The 14,666-nt window shown below is 39.5% G+C and overlaps 1 protein-coding gene across 7 annotated transcripts in view; it reads right to left on the reverse strand.

The window, feature by feature from the left end:
• magi2b (membrane associated guanylate kinase, WW and PDZ domain containing 2b) overlaps positions 1 to 11,952 on the reverse strand; it is a 105,470-nt gene extending 93,518 nt beyond the window's left edge. For 4 of the 7 annotated variants that reach the window (XM_042496189.2, XM_088079928.1, XM_088079935.1 and 1 more), the window contains exon 1: positions 11,217 to 11,951. In XM_042496189.2, coding sequence (XP_042352123.1) covers positions 11,217 to 11,514 — 298 coding nt within the window. In that variant the 5' untranslated portion in view covers positions 11,515 to 11,951. Of the gene's footprint in view, positions 1 to 11,216 lie in introns of all 7 variants that reach the window. The other 3 variants (XM_088079929.1, XM_088079933.1, XM_088079932.1) reach the window with 2 other exon arrangements.
• Positions 11,953 to 14,666: the final 2,714 nt, after the last annotated feature.

Here is a 14,666-nt window from a genome sequence, read left to right on the forward strand (position 1 = left end):
ATACGGATGCTTTAATATATTTTTCTGCTGTTAAATGTGGTCTCCCATAAATCAATAAATCAATATGTTTGCCATTTTCTGTTGAGATTCAAGGTTACACAGCGTGACAAACTGACTAATAAATGGTAATTTTAGGAGAAGGATCTGAATACCTCCAGCACTGCTATTTGCTGTATTAAAAAAGACATAGAGGAGCTTCTGGTGAATTATAGCTCATCCAAGGTTACTGTCGCAGGATACATTTAATTCTTCTCAATCTAACTAAATGAAAAAGCTCCACAAAAGTACAAAAGTACAAGCAGGGCACAAACACAGGCACGATCAAAAACTTATGTTCCTTTTACAAAGCAGCTGAAGTTAATTATATGACCCTCCTTAAAGACGCCTCTGTCAGTTACCTCAAGCAAAGGATACTCCACCAAACGGCTGAAGGTGTAAACACAAACTAAAACAGATAAATATATAAATAAAATCGCCATCACACATAAGCCTTGTAAAAACATATTTCCAAATTTAATGTACAATGACAGAAGTGTGCTTTTCATTTTAGTTGGCTTAGCTTTGCTGAATGCATATAAACAAAAAAAGGCAAAACTTAAAGAATTTAAGTGGATTCGATTTATATCGAAGGGTCAATCAATCTGTCTATTCATTTGGGACGGCTGTGGCCCAGGAGGCAGAGCGAGCTGTCCACTAATTGGAAGACTGGCACTTTGTTCCCATGCTCCTCATGTCCGCATGTTGAAGTATCCTTGGGCAAGATACTGAACCCCAAATTGCTCCCTGGCACCTGGCGTTGCTGGCAGCTTGTACGGTAGCCCCGGCCGCCACTTTTAATGTACTCTGATGATGGGTTATACAAGTATAAATCCATTTATCCATTTAACATTTGTTCAAGTTATAAAAATAGAATTTCTGTGAAAAGGCAAGAGGTACATGAACACCAAATATTATTAAGAGCTTAAGAAGTATTTCGTTTAATGACTATTTATACAAGACAGACTTCTGCTCTGCCATCTCTGATCAGGGAATTTCACCAAAACAGCTGATATAATGCTGAAATATCAAGCACAGAGGCGCATGAACAACCTAATGCTTTCTTGTTTGTTACCACAAAAAGCATGATGCGCACACACACACACACACACACACACACACACACACACACACAGAGACATCATGAATAATCATAAGAATATGGTGTTTTATCTCAGCCAGATGAACTTCTTTTCATGGCAACTTCCTACTTGTGTGAAATACTAACACTGCATCGACTCATCGCCATGGTGATCCATCAGTATAACATCTTTGCTGTTATTCTGGAAAACCCAAGTGGCAACCTCTGAAGTGGCAGTTCATCGAATGGTCAGTCAATCCCCACAGACCGCCATGTTAAAATGCCCGACTTTAAATCAGATATAAACATGTTTACAGCCTGGTACAAAAATCTCTTCTGTTAATTTCGCTGTTCAACGACTGTACAAGGGGTGAATTTTTATAAAACTCACATTTCTACATTTTACTAAGGCTAAAACACGATGAATTATAAAAGGAAGGCCACTTTAAGTGACAGAAGGGTGCTAATAGTGTCCTCGCCATCTCACTTAGATCCACCTCTGCCAGCCTCTCACTGAAATATGGTCACTTCTAGGACCAAAAAAACAAGATGACAACGGCCAAAATATGGAATGACAGTCCACAAACCAATGGGTGACTTCATGGCGGTTATGTCCACACCTTAAACTTTGCTCCTTGGCTTGAAAACAATCACTATGCTATTCAGGGATACATGATAATATTGGCACGTCATCGGTACCAGCAGATATTGGCTTTGAAATGAAATATCGGAGTCAGACTCCGTATCCTGTATCCCTAAATAGCATAGTGATTGTTTTCAAGCCAAGGAGCTTATATATATATATATTTATATTTTTTTTGTAATTGACTAAGTGAACATATACAAAACAAGTTTTTTTCTTATTTTGCACATCTTCTGGTGGGTCATCACGATAACAGTGTGGATAATATGATGTTAACTCCACTACAGAAGATACTTAATGATCACTAAAAAGAGGTAGGAAAAAAATTGGACATATAAATATCGGTATCAGCCAAATTAGTTATTATATATTGGCATACAGGACTTTTAGGACCCCCTCAAAAATAAGATGCTTCATATCAAGGGGTTTATCCTAATGAATGAATGAATGAATAAACAACAACATATTGGATATCAGCAAAAAATTCAATATTATGCATCCCTAATGTTATTGATGCAAAAATTGCCGCATGAAACTCACAGTAAACTGAAACCAATCATCAGCCATTATTACTAAAAGAGGTAAATGTATGAGACATTTTACATCATTGAGGCTGGTAGAAACTCTGATCCTATTATGGCTGAAGGATAGCAAAATGACTTGACAAAACCTCCTTTCAGTGATATCCTATACACGCAAACACTACTTCTACATTTCCCAAACACATCCAGCAGCATAGTCCCAGATTGTCCCATGCAGCGTGTCCACGGTGAGGAGAATTACATTGACCTAATTCACTTAACTGGACCAGTTAGATATTTGATCATTGGCTGGCTCAGCTTGAGTTTGATCCTCTGAGCTGAGCTCCAGCAGTTTCTAGCCTCAATAAAATCATCCTCTGCCTCTGACAGAACTCATCTCTTACTGAGTTATTAATACCAACAGAGCAGACAGGATGTTATGCACTGATTCTTCAAGCTTCTCATCAACAAAGCGACACGAGAGGAGAAGAAGGTCGCCTCGTCTCCCTCGTCTCCATCTGTCCCTCCATACTGTGCCCACATTAAGAGGACTGGCAAGACTTGGACAGACGAGTCAGAAAAGTTGACAACCTCAAACAACTCTCAAAGGTCTACATCCTAGCAACATTAAGATGCTAATTATACACCACTTACTTCACGCTGCATGTCCAGTGAATCTGAGATTTGTGCTCACATTTACCACATGCCAAACTCCTCCCACAAACAGCTATTATCCAATCATAGCTTAACTACTGTAACTAGGCATACTTGGCCTGTCAAGCTCTGGATTTCTCTTTGACGAAACTTTGTGCAAGCATACTCAATGAGAATTTGGACGATGGTGTCTTTTTTAAAGAAAATATACAAGAGACTATCACGAGAAATAGATTAAACTGGATGAACTGATCAAACAAATAGAGAAATACAACTGTACACATTTTTAATTCAACTTTCTCTCTGTCACAGAAGACTGACAAGGCTCAATTGTATAGTTAACTCATCAGTAAAAACACTTAAAAGAAACTAAATAAAAATCACCAAAACCATCTCGGTTATTCTTGCTAGTAATCTAGTTAGTATGTCCACTATTTTTTAACAATCACCAGCTCCAGTTTGGTCAACATAAACCCGTAATTCACCAAGTTAGATGTAAAAAACATGCCGTTATTCCCCACGGTCTCTCTCTGCCGCCGCCGGCTATTTACAGTCCTGTTACTTATCCCTCCACCACTACGTGTTGTGGTGTCTTTTAGCTTAGCTGTCTGTCTACAAGAAGCAGGGCCTCATTCATTAATTTCAAGATCAATTTGTATTTGTATTATTTATACATTACTGTCATGATCCTGTTGTAGTTTATATCCTTCAAACAGACAGGCAACAAAACTGATGATACAGCGAAATCTAACTCAAAGTACAAAAGAGAGAAGAGCCAAAGCTAAACTGAAAATACGATAAAAATTACACAATAAAAGTCTGCACTTGGCGATCATGTAGTGATGAAATACTGATACATAAAAAGATCGCAATACTATACCAGTATACATTTTTTCCGCAATCCTGCTAGAAGTGTGTGGCGGTGTATTTATTTGATTTATTTATTTGAGACTCGGCCCTCTGCCTGCATTTATTTATTTTTGTGGTGTACCTTTTAACTTAAAATAAAACTTCTCAGAGCCATAGTTGTAAGAAATAAAAAAAAAATCTTTAAGCAAACACCTGAGTTGGTTTGCAAAGCAACTGAAGCATGCTACATTTGACAGATACTGATATAACTTCTCATTGGAACCAGTGCTTTTTCACAAACAGACATTTGATTCACTGTTTCTGATTTTTAACCATTCCCTAATATCACCTGCTCGAGGCACCATAAAAACGTATGTGCTTGTTCCTGGATAAAGCCACTGTAACACAACCTGCTACAGTGACCTAAAATGTTTTAAGTTAAGACAAGAAATAAAATATAGTGAGTGGTATTTGTGAAAATATGTAATTAATAATGACATATCTATAAATTTTCACCTCATTGTCTTCATATAATCTGGCGTTTACGTCTGTGTACTGCCATAGCACTTAGGTGAGGTTGGGGCTTTATAAAAAGCTAGCAATCAGATGCAAGACCATAAACAGCAGACATCTAAGAGACACAGCAAATATAGCGAGAAACACTAAACAAGAGTGATCTCTGGGGCATCCAGTGGCTCACCTATCGCCCCAAAGGCTTACCACAGCGACATTTTCAATCTCCGCCCTCTGCTGCATATAATTTCATCTCTTTCCCCCTTTCATGCTACAACTGTCCTATTAAATAAAGGCAAAAAGCCCTAAAAATTATTCTTTAAAAAAAAATCTGGGATTGGCTTTTACATTCACTTTGGCCAGCAAGCGTGTTTACAACACTAACTTACAATTCAGCATAGTATACCTTTAATATTTAATACTTTATATTTACGTGCTGAATTCCTGTAGTAAAGGGAGAGCTCCGTGGCCCGGCCTGCCCTATATAGGCTGTGGCCGAGAGCTGCGGCACAGTGTGACAGAAGCTGGCTGTGCTCCACTTTTGATGTTAAAGGGCATGTTAACATTTTAAGTTCATATTGTGTTTCCTCAGAAAGCGCAACATATTGTTCCCATAAACCCAAGTGGATGAAACATCCCGGGGTCTTCCTCCTCCACACTCCTCTCTGAGAGGCAAAAACACAATTTGGAAAGAGGAAAATTACATTTCAAACAGGCGATAAACTATATCTGTGAGCAGTGACATGTTTCAGGCTTTAAGACTGCATTTCTTATCCACAGCTAAGTACCTTCAGGTTGGGAAAATAGCATTTTGGATATTCTTTTTATTCTTATGTAAATCAGAGCAACATTTGTTGTGGATTCAGCCTGTGATGATGGCTCTAATGTAATCTGAATGAGAAAAAAAAGCAGATTAAAAATAGCTGACATTAATATTATTTATATCCCTGTATTTGCACCATAGCTATTTTTGAAAAAAAAGATTAATGCCAATTAAAAGCAGCCGGAGAAGATGCTGGGTTATTTATAGGTAAATGCATATTTCATTTTAATATCTTTTTTATTCTTTTTCTTTTTTTTTCAAAAAACTGAGAAAAGGGGGTAAAACACAGCACTGAAAAGAAACTCACAAAAGCAAAAATTATGAAACTACTCAAGCTTGTAAACTGAAATCTGTAGTTATTTTTGCTTAATTGGAAGAAAGGAAAGACAAAGACTATCACTCGGCACAACCAAGACACGTCATAATTATAGAAATAAATCAATTAATTTTGTTAATTTAAAACAACTGCCATATGTGCTAAAAATAATCCAGAAAAAAAATGACAGGATAGAGTTTTCACTCTCAAAGTGTGTATTCTCACACTTTCACCATATTCTTTTCTTAAAACTCCACCTCTCTTTCACACTTCACACACACACACACACACACACACACACACACACACACACACACACACACACACACACACACACACACACACACACACACACATTCACACTTCTCTCCTCTCCATACTGTTCTAACACCTCTTGGCGGTTATGATCTTCATGGCACTTTTAGAAATCTGCCTCACTGAGGCGAGCAGCCGTTTGCACTTCACTCCTGCTTGTATGGTGCTGATGGGGAGATGAACATGGATGAGAGCTGTTTATCAGATAATTACTCACAGATGGACACAGCCAGTAACTCATTTGCAAACCAGCATTTAAAAGAAAATCTAAAACTATGTTGGGGTTTGTTTTTTTTTAACTTGTAACAGCATTTGGAAGTCATCTTATCATTCAAATTCAAAAACAAACCCAACAATTAATTGTATGTTATCATTGTGTTATTATTACTAACTGTTTTTTTTTTTACAGAGGACATTTTGACTTGTCATAGTAGGAAAAGCATAGCTGCTCTGGTCTATTTAAGTGTCCCAGTAAGTCATGACAGTGTGAAAGTACAATACCAAGAAACTGAGGCAGCTAAACAGAATTCGGTCATCGTTCATTTCATTATTTACATATGTGCTCCAGAAAATGCATAAACGGTGGACTGTAAAGGTTGCAGAGAATTATTTACATAAATGTACAAATCCTTCTACTTTGTTTTGATTTGTCTGCTGAAGGTTGATGTTGTTATGTTGGTCTGCTGCCATTAGTTGAGATTTATTTACAGCACCTCCATTTACACAACAAAGAATTGAGACCCTTGAAGCAGTTAGAAACATACAGACACACACACACACACAGACACACACACACACACGCACGCACGCACGCACGCACACACTAAGCAGGAGAATAAATAACAGCCCTCTTGAGATGCACACTCTTTCCAGGCAATTCTACATCACAATTAAAAAATTTTCTCTGCAAAACAAAACTGACTGATTGATCGATTAATTTCACAGCTAGTTACAAAAGCTCAGGAAACCTGCTACACTGATGTTTATCTTCATTCCCTCTTTAATGGCTATTTTAAGAGAGATAAAAACAGTAAAATGTATATACCAAATTAACATCTGAAATAGCTTTGACCCCCAAAAAAGAATATTTAAATGATTAAAACATCCACAATGTCCTCACAGTGATACATAACAGGTGAGAATACTGTTGGAACCATTTTTCCTCAGAATAACCTTTGATTTTTAATTTGTTTTCCAGTTCAGAAAAGTGTGAGTGACCTCCAATCATTATTGAACCACAACAGAGCAACTGGTCTCTAAATATCTGAGGAAGCTGTTTTTCTTTGGCCCCTTTGCAGTCCACTCAGTGGGTAGAGTGAACAGGTCTAAACTGTGATTTCTCTGTCTGTGGTATGCTCAGCTGATTTTCCAACAGCGCAAACCCAAAAACAAAACTTCTGTTTCTATTGTTAAGTTTGAAGAGTAGCTTGCTCAAGCAACACGCCTGTTAATTTCAGTTTGTTATGAGGATTATTGTGCTCTTGACACTGAAATGAAATGTAATCTCACATCATAATCCAGCCCATAGTAAAGTTATTCTCATGACCAGCCCAACTCTTAATATCTTTTTGTCGTGAGACCTCAGAGGTCCTTATGCCTCCACCTCCGATTGAAGACTATATAATATGACCTCTACACCTACGACAGAGTCTGCTTGCAAACACAATTACAGGGCTAACTGTTAGCATCACAGAGCTAACATTATCTAATGATTATGTAGCGGGTTCAACGTCACAGTCATGGCTTTTTGGTGTCGGCGTCAGTTTTTTTTGAGACCATTTAACAGCTCGGTATGGAATGGTAGCCGCTGTGTTAGTTTGTACAAAGCAGGTAGAAATTAAACTACGGTGGCCGAGACGTCTCACACAAATGCAAAACGCCACAACACCAATAAAAAAGCAACAATATACTTGCAAAAAGCTGCAACACAAGTAAGCGACAACAGAGTGCATTCTTCTTCTTCTGTTTTATCAGTGGACTACAACAGATGTCAACGAAGAAACAATAAAGGAAAGTTGTTTATCAAGTAACTGAGACATTCACTAAGCTCACTAATAGTCTGATTCCGTGTCAATGCAGCATTAGTTGTGGCCCTGTGGTGCCATCTCTGTGTAAAAGCAGCTTGTGTCTTGCTCCTATGTAGAGGAGATGGTGGGGCCCTTTGCATATCTCTGCCCTGCGGCCTATTTTCTCATAATCCGTCCATGGCTGTATAGCACAAATATCTATGTACACTATTGGAAGGTGACTTGATACACCCTCACAGGAGCTCACACCTGCATGTTGTGACATTCAAGAAAACTTGCCAACACAGGACTTGTGAAAACAATACCGTCTGTGTTCACAGCTCAGTCTGTATTTCATATATGATCATAATGGGGCTGAGAAAGCAGCTGGACCTTAAATAAAACTGGTTTGTTCCCATAAAAGGCGTATAAAGTTCCCATATTTACAAAGCAGTGTCCTGTCACACGTAATTGTTTGTTATGTTTGGGTTTTTTTTAGACCTTTGATGAGTGCAGATGAATCAGTATGTGAGACGAGGACAGTGCACAGTCAGGCTGAGGGCTCGCTGTCACGGCCCTCAGGGACACAATGTGGGGGTTTCTACCTGACTAAAATAAGTGTGTTAAAATGTGTAAATGTGTGTGCATGCTCATGGGCAGTCAGACAGGACATCCATCTCTGATTTTGGCCTCTCGGCAGAGCAACTGGACCGATGATTCCTCAGCGGGACGCGAGTGTCTCAGCAACTGTCTGCAAGCACACTGTCATAAATACTCCACTCTCCACTGGATGGACGTCAAATGGTAATATGACAGCAAGAGAGAGAGAGACAGAGCAAAAACTATACAGTGACGGAGACAACAAGCTGTGCAGAAACAGCAGAGATCTCAAGGACGTTTTTAGCAAAGCTGGAGAACAGTGCGAGGTGTGTAGCTCAATAAACACATAGATTCATGTTTAAATGGATAAGGTAGGGAGGGCGAGGACAGAGCTGTCTCAGATATATTAGCATTTAACCCCTCACACATCACAGGACAGTACTCTTACACTGTCAGCAGCTCTAACTCAATAATCAATCACATTGACGCAACCCACAGAAACACTGAGATTGAGAGCGAGCAGTCAGGCGAAGAGAGCCGAGACAAATTCTCTGTGAGCAAACTTGGCAATGTCAAAAAATTAAAAAAAAACAAAAAACGGGCTTGATTTTTTTTTCTTTACTCATGTCCCAGAAACAAGCCACTGTAATGCTCATTTCATGGCTGAGAACGCAGCCCTCTTAGACACTTATAAGGACTTAAACTGAGCCTCAGAGGGTGTGATGATAACTATCTCCTCCGCTGTTCCTTCAATCCAATGTTCTTGTCGTAAAGAGACCCTGTCTGCTGTTACGCTGGCTGACAGAAGCAGGTCACTCAGTCAACACTGTTGCCATAAATCCACCGCTATGCTCAGAAACATTCAAACAAGCTTCAGAGGACACAATTACACTGCAGGGGCTGAGAATAACAATCTCAGCTCAGAAGCTACTCGAAGCATTACTGGACGAGACCTGCACAATCATTTTCCACTTCTCAACTCAGAAACACAATATGTGTTAATGTGTGTAAAATTTAAAGTTAGGGACTGTTCATTGTTTATGAGAGGGGGGGGTGTGGTGCAAGTTTTTAAGCATTGGGAAGCGACTTTTATTTTGTCAATATTTTGCTTAAGCATGCAAATTTAAATAGCTGTGTAGCTGTTTTCTTTCAAAATCACCAAAATAACAACATTTATCATAGCCAGAAATAGTAAAAACAGAAATTATCATTGAATTTTCAAATTTCCTTGGACACATAACAAATGCTTCTGTCAGAAAAAAGTAACCATATAAACAAAAACAAATCTGACTTTAAATTGTGATATTTCATCTAAATCACTTTAGTCTTTGCCCCACTTAACATTTACAGATAATTAGGAAATGCCAAATATTGGCCTCGATAATCGGCCAAGCTGATAATCTGTCGACCACTATCTATAACGCTAAAAAAAACTAAAGAAAGCAAACAGATCGTCCATACCAGCATTTCCATACCCCTGCATCTCTGCCCATCCACAGTAAAGACTCAAAAAATAAAACAGGGATAGTATCATTTCCAAACCGCTCCGCTATAGGGCTGCTAAAACGCCGGATTAGTGAGGACATCAGACTAAAGAGTAATTTCGATGTAGCCTGATGGAGACTAAAGGGAAAATACTTGTAGTTTCAAGGTGGATCAATATAATACGGGTCAACATTATAAGCCTGGCCGATTATTGGGGTCGATATTTAGCATTTTGCCAATTATCTGTATCAGCATTTTATTTGAATGATGAACGATAAAATCGTTTAATAAAAAGGTGCAAAGGAACGTCAGCATGGTAGGGACTTTTACTGTGTAAAACCTCAGGGACCTATTTTTATTTAATCTTTTTTTTTTCATTAAAATTTTCACTTGACTATAAAATAAAAGTTGTTGGGAACTTGCTGTATATGTTGTTGAAAGTTTTACTTTTTATTAAACATTTTCTAAAGACATGTAAACAAAGTTTTGTGCTGGAGTTTGTTGTATTCCAAATTCTAAATATTGACAAAAAGATTTTCAGTTTTATTTTAAATGCACATCAGTTCCAAATATTGGTTACTGTTCCTATTAACTATTAATAATTGGTATCAGCCCTGAAAAACCAATATTGGTTGACCCCTACAATAAAATAAAAAGCATCGTCATCATCATAACACTTCAGTCACCCCTCTCCTCTGATAAATAAGGAACAGTCCCTTAAAGCCAATCACACAGGACTGATCACTATGAACGCAGACGCAACTGTAATTAGGCTACTCAGGTTTAATTTTTCATCAGTGCGTAATTACACTGCAATAACAGTGATAGTGAGCACTGGCAGCCAGCAGCTTGTCTGTCTGTGTGTCTGTCTGTGTGTGTGTCTGTGTGTGTGTGTCTGTGTGTGTCTGCTGCTCATACTGAACAGCAGCAAAGAGAAAAACATTTCATCCACGGCGCAGGCCTGTTTGGTGAAACGAGCCTCGACCAAAATAAGAAGAAAACCGCAGGCTGTGGCATGACGCCTAAACGGACACACCCCCTCCAGGCTGTGGCATCGAACCAGCGACACTGTGATAAACAAACGTCGGCGGCTCCCGGCTGCCATATAATCATTACAGTTACTGATCCTGGTGGACTGGACCCATCATTACGACTCGTAATTACATTTCAGCAACAAACAGGCCCGAGCACGGGGCTGCGCTTTGTCCACCTAAACACACGGCTCCCCCCCTTTAGTGCAGACTGACAGATGACTGCACAAATGACATCTTAATCACACAAACACAGCACACACACACACATACACACACACACACGCACGCACGCACTCCTCCCCGCCTCTTAAATCGGTGCGCTCCTCTCGTGATATCTCACCTTGCTTGACACATTTGAGGCGGACCGGGTCTTTGCAGTGTTTAATCACGGCCAGCACGTCCCGGGTGGTGAGCCCGGCCACTGGCATGTTGTTGACCTCCAGCAGCAGCTCATCCTGGGCCAGCTTGCCGCTCTGGATCAGTCCCTTCCCCTGCTTCACCTCGCCGAAGTAGGGGAACTGGCCGTTCTCCGCGCCCCCCTTCAGCTCGAACCCCAGCTCCCCTTCCTTCCCCCGGGTTATCACCGCTTCGTGGACTTTGTTGGTCCAGTGGTTTTTCTTCTTGAGGCTCTTAGACATCGTTAGGGCGAGTTAATCACCGCGGGCTGGCCCATGCAAAAGCCTCCTACCGTCTCATCCCTGCCTTTGTGCGACCGGCTGCAGCTTCACAGCGCCCGTGGCTCCATCATCAGCGGTGCACGCCACGCGCAGTGTCCGCTCGGCGAGCCGCGCAGTCGGGCAGAGGGCTGCAGTACAGCACGGCGGCGGATGAAATAATTATTACTCTGTCAGACACACAGACGCAAGAGACAGATACTGGCGGATGACCCGGATGTGAAGCCTGAAGGAGGGGAGAGATGAATGGTTCTGGTTCGGCGTAAAAGGATGGAGAGGAGGGGAAATAACACAGGAGGCGCTTCACTCCCACCACACTGCCAGGGGCGCTTCCTCAGGCTCACTGTGATCACGCACAGGCGGTGACATGGAGGAGGAACACTAGTTTACACATTACATACAAACCTCCACCGCGCATGGTCTACCTGCGAAACAAGTATGAGGAATTTAAGGGGGGGGGATTACTTTTTATTATAAGGTATAACCATTTGAATCCTGAGCAAAGTGATTTGATTGCTTTTAAAAACACGAGAAGAAGGCTATAAGCAACTTAAGACTCGAATAAAAAAATATAAAAGAAATTAGTGAAAAGTATCAAGAAAAATGCCTGAAAATAAGCAAAGAAAATTAACTTTAAAAAAGTGCAAGTGCTGGAAAAAATATATATATTTATTCTGAAATATAATTTTAAATATATAATTATAATAGACCTAATTTTGAATATAGTATATATCATATATAATTTTGGTGTATTCTACCTGTACAACGACAATAAAGGTATTCCATATGATTTAGTTGCCTGGGCATTATCCTTAGACATTTTTAATACAGCTTTTACTTATTTCTTTTGGACATTCATTGCCAAGTTAGTATGTTTTCAAAAGAAGTCAAACCTATTTGCTCAGGTGTCAAATGGTTAAATAGCTTGTGAAAAGTGTTTGAACACTAAAGAAAACTGATGTCCATCCAGGTTTCAAAGGGTTAACTTGGTAAATGCAGCATCTCATTATACAAATAAAACTTTTTTAATGGGGGCAGAGACTTTATGACAGTATTACTTTTATGATGATATGCAGCATGCAATGCAGATTATATTTTCAAAACTTAAATATTACCAACAGGGCTAAATGGTCAACTGTCCCGCGGCCTCAAACACCTCCGGGAGCCCAAAGGCTCCAGGTTCATTTTGTGCTAGCCCAATTACTGTAGACTGGAAATACTTTGTTTATACTGAATGGACCACTTAGGCCAATCTAAACTACAATAATACAGGAGGCACCTCCTGCATTATATCACTATCACGAGGACCCATTTTGTAGAGTGGCCCCCAATTAAAAAACATTTGAGCTTTTATATATTTAGATTTTTGTTGTATTTCCATAGTGCATATTACTAAATAAATGTGTGCATTTACAACACATAAACCTCTGACTCCTGTATGAAATCTAGATGTGCCTTACGCTCAATATCCTCACCTTTTTATTTATGGCTTACTATATATAGAGCACACTTTCCTGCAATGGCTCTAAACGTTCATCAAATATGAATAATGCCGTGAATATTTAGGATACTGGGCCATGTATAGAGTGGAGGAAATGGGGTCAATAGAGGCCAGCTGAGGTAGTTTTTTTGTTAACGCTGTTAGCATCCGACTTCAGAACAACGGTTCGGTTAGCGTAGTCACTAGACCTGCAAAAAAATGTCTTTAAGTCCACAAAAACCAAACCGACGTCAAAGAACTAGTGGCAACAAAGGCCAAAAAGTTGCACTCGAACGCACCCTGATGGACAAAGCCATTGTACGTTTAGCATCTGTGTGAGAGGAAATAATTCTCCATACCAGCAGGCAGGTAGTCTGGCTCCAAAAACGTTCTGAGAATGGTACAATGCAATGTTTCATTAATGTTTTCAGCAGCATATTTTCTTTAAGTTCCCAGAATGTTTTTCTTAAGATTAAGGTTACATTATCTATGAACATTATAAAAATGTAAATTCTTTTTTTTTTTTTTTTGCTAACATGTCATATTACAGGAACGGTTAATAAAAAAAAGTTCTGTAATCTCAAGCCTCAATAACATCATGAAAACATTTCCTGAATGTTTCTTTGAAAATATTCTCATATAACATTGTGGGAACCTTTTATAAAATAACATTATATGATCTGTCACCTCTCAACATCACCAAAACATCCTCATAGTGTTGCAGTTATAACTTTACATTAAGTCAGCATTTAACCTTATAGGGACATCATTTGATATGATTAATATCCTTAAAATGTTTTCTTTTAAACGTTATTAAAACTTGTAGGTTAACGTTAGCCCATGTTGTGGTAACATTCCCTACTAGCTGGCTGTATTCATCATTTAAAAAAGGAACAGACAGGATGGATTCAATACGTCTGTTCGCCACTTAGCACATGAACAATTCAACTCGATGTTGAAAGAACAGATAATATTTACTGTGCACCAGTAAACAATAACACAATAACAAAACTCTTTCTGCTAAAGAGCTCAATGGCTGAAAAAAAATCATCTTAACTAATATAACAAGTTTGTTTTGATCTCACGCCTTCTTGACTTTAGTCTTTTGTTTACCTTCCTTACTTATATTTCTCTTCTCGGCACTGAGCTGAACTGCCAATTGGAGCGACACTTAGCAACAGCCTCTGCTGGCCCTGACTGAAAAGTGCCAAGACTACAAAAAACACCATAAAAACTAGGCTGACAGATGCTAGCTCACCATTGACCAACGGCCCAATGTCTCTAATGCATCAGCCAGCAAGCTAGTTTCAGTTAAGTACAGTAGGACGTACACTTTCTAGCCACTGTTACTAAAATTTAAAAAATGAGGTGAAGTTACTTAAAAGTGCTCTGTTGCTTTACCGTACAAGCATCAGCATTTGCTGCAGGCTGGAGAAACGAGCATTAAGTGCAGTGTTGCTACAACCCCCTTAAGGCCGTGACACACCAAGCCGACATCAGAGAACTATGGGCGACAAAAGCCCCCTGCTGTGTCGCCTAAAATTGCCATGTCTCAGCCAAAACATTGCACAGGAACACAACAAACCAGCAGCCATCCAGCACGTACATTCTGCACCTGCTTGAGACGGCAGTCGTC

The sequence above is a fragment of the Plectropomus leopardus genome, chromosome 7 (genome assembly GCF_026936395.1).
Source record: "Plectropomus leopardus strain MGB_pleo_1.0 chromosome 7, ASM2693639v1, whole genome shotgun sequence".
Lineage (NCBI taxonomy): Eukaryota > Metazoa > Chordata > Actinopteri > Perciformes > Serranidae > Plectropomus > Plectropomus leopardus.